This window comes from Furipterus horrens, unplaced genomic scaffold, assembly GCF_987537825.1.
Source record: "Furipterus horrens unplaced genomic scaffold, mFurHor1.1.pri manual_scaffold_22, whole genome shotgun sequence".
NCBI lineage: Eukaryota > Metazoa > Chordata > Mammalia > Chiroptera > Furipteridae > Furipterus > Furipterus horrens.
In genome coordinates, this window is record NW_028327192.1 from 665,567 (window position 1) to 671,506 (window position 5,940).

Genomic DNA, 5,940 nt, shown 5'->3' on the forward strand with positions numbered 1-5,940 from the left:
ATGTGTTGCTGCATCCAGTTTGCCAATATTTTGTTGAGGATTTTAGGATCTCTGTTCATCAACGATATTGACCTGTAGTTTTCTTTCTTTGTGGTGTCTTGACCTGGTTTTGGAATTAGGGAAATACTGGCCTCATAGAAAGAGTTTGGAAGTCTCCCCTCTTCTTGAATTTTTTGGAGTAGTTTGAGAAGGATAGGCTATAGTTCTTCCCTAAATGTTTTATAAAATTCGCCTGTGAAGCCATCCGGTCCACGGCTCTTGAGTGCTGGGAGTTTTCTGATTACTGTTTCTATTTTCAATACTTGTTATCGGTCCATTCAGGCTTTCTGCTTCTTCTTGATTCAGTTTTGGAAGGTTATATGTTTCCAGAAATCTGTCCATTTCATCTAGGTTGCCAAATTTCTTGTGATACAGTTGTTCGTAGTAATTTCTTACAATCCTTTGTATTTCTGTGGTATCGGTTGTGATTTCTCCTCTTTCACTTTTGATTTTATTTATTTGGGTCCTCTCTCCTTTTTTCTTGATGATCCTGGTTAAAGGCTTGTCGGTGTTCTTTATCTTTTCAAAGAACCAGCTGCAGCTCCTACTCTTGTTGCTCTTTTGAATTGTTTGGTTAGTCTCTATGTCATTTAATTCTGCTCTCATCTTGATGATTTCCTTCCTTCTACTCGCTCTGGGCTTTGTTTGTTGTTGTTCCTCTAGTTCTTGTAGCTGTAGGGTTAGATGTTTTATTTGAGATTCTTCTATCCTTTTTAGGTAGGCCTGTGTTGCTAAGAACTTTCCTCTCAGGCCTGCTTTCGCTGTATCCCATAGGTTTTTGGTTGTTGTGTGTTCCTTTCCATTTTTTTCCAGAAACTTCTCGATTTATTCTTTGATGTCATTGTTAACTCATTCATTATTTAATAGCATATTATCCATTCTCCATGAGTTTGAAAGGTCTTTGCGTTTTTTCCTTAAGTCCTTTTTATTCGTCTTTCTCTGACTGGCTTATTTCACTTAGCATAATGTTCTCCAGGTCTGTCTATACTGTTACAAAGGGTAAAAACCTGCTTGCTCTTCTTTTTTACGACTTAGCAGCATTTAAAACGAAATGCCCCATACTTCTTTTATCTACTCATCTACTGATGGACACTTGGGATGCTTCCGTATCTTGGTGATTGTACATAATGCTGCAATGAACACAGGGGTGCTTATGTCCGTTCAAATTAGTGTTTTGTGTCCCTTCGGATATATCCCCAGAAGTGGGAACATTGGGTCAAAAGGCAGACCTATTTTTAATTTTTTTGAGGTATCTCCATACTGCATCCCAATCAGCATTCCTACCAACAGTACAGGAGGGTTCCCTTTTCTCCACATCCTCACCAGCACTTATTGCTTTTTGACTTATCGATGATAACCCCTCTGACAGGTGTGAGGTTATATCGTATTGTGGTCCTCATTTGCATTTCTCTGATGATCAGTGACATTGAGCACCTTTTCATATGTCTATTGGCTATCTGTATGCCCTCTTTGGAGAACTGTCTATTCAGCTCCTTTGCCCACTTTTTAAGTGGGTTACTTGGGTTTTTGGTGTTGAGTTTTGTAAATTCTTAATGAATTTTGGATATTAACCTCTTATCAGATGTATTGGTGGGTACGTTCTTCCATTCTGTGGGTTGTCTTTTTATTTTGTGGATGTTTTCCTTTGCTGTGCAATAGCTTTTTTAGTTTGATGTAGTCCCATTTGTTTATGTTTTCTTTTGTTTCCCTGGCCTGGGGAGATATATCCAATAAAATATTGCTACAAGCCATGCCTGATATTTTATTGCCTAGGTTTTCTTCTATGACTTTTATGGTTTTAGGTCTAATATTTAAATCTTTAATCCATTTTGAATTTATTTTTGTGTGTGGTGTAAGAATGTGGCCTAGTTTCATTTTGCTGCATGTATCTGTCCAACTTTCCCAAGACCATTTGGTGAGTAAGCATTCTTTAGTCCATTGTGTGTGTGCTTGCTTCCTCTGTCACATATTAATTGAGTGTAAAGGTGTGGATTTATTTCTGGGCTCTCTGTTCTGTTGCACTGATACAGGCATGTGCTTTTTTTATGCCAGAGCCATGCTGTTTTGAATACTATGGCTTAATTGTATAGTTTCACATTAAGTAGCGTGATTTCGCCAACTTTCTTCTTTTCTCTCAGGATCCCTGTTGCCTTTTGCGGTTTCATCTCAACTTTTAAATATTTGTTCTAGCTCTGTGAAATATGCCATGGGTTCTTGATGGAACTTGTGTTGAATCTACAGATTTCTGGGTGGCTTGGACATTTTAATGATGCTAATTCTTCTTATGCTTGAACACAGTATGTGTTTCCACTTGTATCTTCTTCAATGTCTGGTAATTTCCTGAGAAGAGGTCTTTTACATCCTTGGTCAGGTTTATTGCTAGGGATTTTATATTTTTTGAAGCAATTGTGAATGGACTTGTTTTCTCAGTTTCCCTATCCGTTAGTTCGTTATTGGCTTGTAAAATGCAACTGATTTCTGGATATCAATTTTGTACCGCGCTACTTTGTGAAATTCATTTATCCATTCTAGTAACTTCTTGTGGAATCTTTGGGAGTCTCTATGTACAAAAACATTTCATCTGCAAAGAAAGACAGTTTTACTTCTTTCTTTCCAATTTGGATGGGTTTTATTTTTCTTCTTGTCTGATTGCTATGGCTAGGATTTCCAGTACTACGTTGAATAAGAGAGGTGAAAGTGGACATCCCTGCCTTGTTCCTCATCTTGAGGGGAACATTGTAGTTTTTGCCCATTGAGTATGGTGCTGGCAGTTGGTATGTCATATATGGCCTTTATTATGTTTAGGTATGTTTCCTCTATTCCCATTTTGCTGAGAGTTTGTATCAAAAATGGGTGCTGGATTGTATCAAAAGCTTTTTTTGCATCTATTGATATGATCATGTGGTTTTATCCTTCATTTTTTAAATAGGTGAATCACATTTTTTGATTTGTGAATGTTGTGCCAACCTTGCATTTCTGGAGTGAATCCCACTTGATAAAGATCTGTGACCTTTTGGATGCATCGCCATATTTGGTTTGCTAATATTTTGTTGAGGATTTTAGCATCAGTGTTCATCAGGGACTTTGGGCTATATTTTTCTTCCTTTGTAGAATCTTTTACGAGGTTTTGGAATTAGAATAATGCTGGTCTCATAATATGAGTCCGGGAGTCTTCCCTCCCCTTCAATTTTATTTTAAAATGTTTGAGGAGAGGTGTTAGTTCTTCTCAGAATGTTTGGTGAAATTCACCTGTGAAGCCATCTGGTCCAGGGCATTTGTTTGTTGGGAGGTTTTTAAAGATTATTATTACTGCTTCAATTTCACCAGGTGTAATATGTCTACTAAGATTTTCTGATTCATCTTGATTTGTTTTTGAAAGAGTGTGTGTTTCTAGGCATTACTCCATTTCGTTCAGGTTGTCCAGTTTGTTGGCATATTTTATTGTTGTTCGCAATATCTTTTTTATAAGTCTTTGTATTTCTTTGGCGTCAGTTGTTATTTTTCCGCTTACATTTCTGATTTTATTCATTTGCATCCTTTTATTTTCTTGATGAGTCTGGTGAAAGGCCTGCCAATCCTTCTTATCTTTTCAGAGAACCAATTCTTAGATATATTAATCTTTTGTATCTTTTTTAGATTCTATTTTATTTATTCCAGCTGTGATATTTATTATTTCCTTCCTTCTGCTCACTTTGGGTTTTGTTCGTTATTCTTTTTCAAGTTCCTTTCAGTGTAAAGTGAAATCGTTCATTTGAGCTTTTTCTTGTTTTTTTTGAGATAGGCCTGCAATGATATGAATTTATTTCTCAGGATTGCTTGCTTTCCCAGTGTTTTCACAGAGTGTGAATTGTTGTGTCCTTATTTTCATTTGTTTCAAGGTATCTTTTGATTTCTCCCTTGATGTCATTGTTGACCCATTCATTGTTTAATAACATACTTATGTCTTAATATGTGGTCTATCCTAGAAAATGTTCCATGTGCACTTAAAAAGTACATATAGTCTGCTGCTTTGGGATGAAATGCTCTGAAGATATCAATTAAATACATTTGGTCTAATGTGTCATTTAAGGCCGCTCTCTCCTTGTTGGTTTTCTGTATAGAAGATCTATCCATTGAAGTCAAAGGGGCGTGAACATTTCTGACTCTGTCTGTATTCCTGTAGGGTAGTTTGTTTTTAAAAATCAACACATAAAGTTATCATACAACACATAAAGTTATCATACAACCCAGTTATTGCACTCCTCACATTCATCCCTGAGAAATAAAGACTTGTATTCCTACACAACTGTAATAGCATAAACAATAAAACTTTCTAAAAAAATAACTCTGTAATGGTCTCTATCGTGTATTTACATGTAAGTTAGCACATCGTGAATCAGTAAGGTGACAATCAGCAGGCCATTGCAAGGTTAGAGAAATAGACCAAATCTCTCTGCCAAACATAGATCACAACTTGAAGTGAACTTTGTAGTTTTCTACAACAAATACTCTAATACCATTTTCTATGATAAACATCCATGGTCTCAAGGTGGAACAATTAACAACAACAACAACAAAACCAAACATTTCAATGTCCTCTAAATGTTTTTGTTTTAGCTAAGGAGACTGATCAGCACATCTTTAAAAAACAAAAAAGAAAACAAAACAAGTAAGTATAGATTCAACTTAAAATTTACTTTAAAGGTTATGTAAATATTAGTTGACCTTCTCTTGTCTTTCTAAGCAAAAGTTAATGGTTAGTTTATCACATAACAAACTCAAAAGCAGCTGCTTCCACTACAGTCCCTGCTATTGAATTTTAAGGCATCAAGTCTTGACATAATTTGCATCAAGCCTGGATTAAAGATGTCTAAAACGTATCATTTTCTTAGCCCACTTTATGACCTAGAAAAGCTTATTTGGACACAAACGTTCTGTGAGACAGCCTTTTCATTATTCAGGTAAATATCAGGTAACATTTTCTAATAATAATAATAATGAGGGTGAGATGAAACTTGGAAGTGATGGATGCATTATGACAGATTGTAATAATGGTCACGGATGTGTGCTTACGCTGAAACTCATCAAGTTGTATACGTTAATATGTACAGCTTTCTATATGTCAAGCATATAAAATGATTTTTAAAAAGAGCTGTTCAAAAGGGAGTAGGTTGCTTGGAAAGTAACAAGTTTTTTTGCTTCAGCGAAAGTATTAAATAACCTTCCTAGAAGTTTGAGGAGAGCATATCTAATATCTAATTCAATTAGAAGATTCAGAACGGGCCAGCCCAAGGGTACCATCGACACCGAGTGACACTGTCCTTACTTTCAAATGCTGGTGCCTCATGAGTCCTTCCACTGTTTCTCCTCACCCTGGAATTGGGGACCATTGAAACTGTATTCAGAGAAAATTATAAATGTATATCTTTTAGGCACAGAACTCATAGAAATGTGCATAAGCCAAACTGTAATGTTGATCAAGACTCTAACCTGAGGCTTTTATTTCTTGTCTCTCGTTCCAGTTCAGACGTTACCTGCTCCTTCCGGTGTCCACACTCCTGCCTCTGAATTCCTGTGTGGTACAGGCATAAAACTGGAGAACCTGTCAGTGCAGGAGGAAATTCCTCCATTCATCAGGCAGCAGGTTTCCTTCAAAAACTTTCTTCTTCCAGGAGAGGCTGCATGAAGTCCATCGCCTCTTCACTTTAGTCTGAAGAATCAATTAAAGAGGATCAGGAAGCTGGGGGACCGTCACTCCGAGGCCCGGGAGGGAGAAAAATGCTCTTTGTTTTGCCTTTGTTTCCCTCCAGCTGGAGGGCGGCCTGGATAAACAGCTGCTGGGAAACTCACTGGGTGGCTTGAGCCTCTTTATTTGTTAATTGCAAAGCAGTGGAGACAAAATTGCGTCCAAGAACTGCAGCT

At 37.0% G+C, this 5,940-nt stretch overlaps 1 protein-coding gene across 1 annotated transcript in view; it reads right to left on the reverse strand.

The window, feature by feature from the left end:
* LOC149990147 (A-kinase anchor protein 4-like) overlaps window positions 1–5,648 on the reverse strand; it is a 42,181-nt gene extending 36,533 nt beyond the window's left edge. The window contains exon 1 of the mRNA XM_090265653.1: window positions 5,553–5,648. Coding sequence (XP_090121779.1) covers window positions 5,553–5,648 — 96 coding nt within the window. The remainder of the gene's footprint in view (window positions 1–5,552) is intronic.
* Window positions 5,649–5,940: the final 292 nt, after the last annotated feature.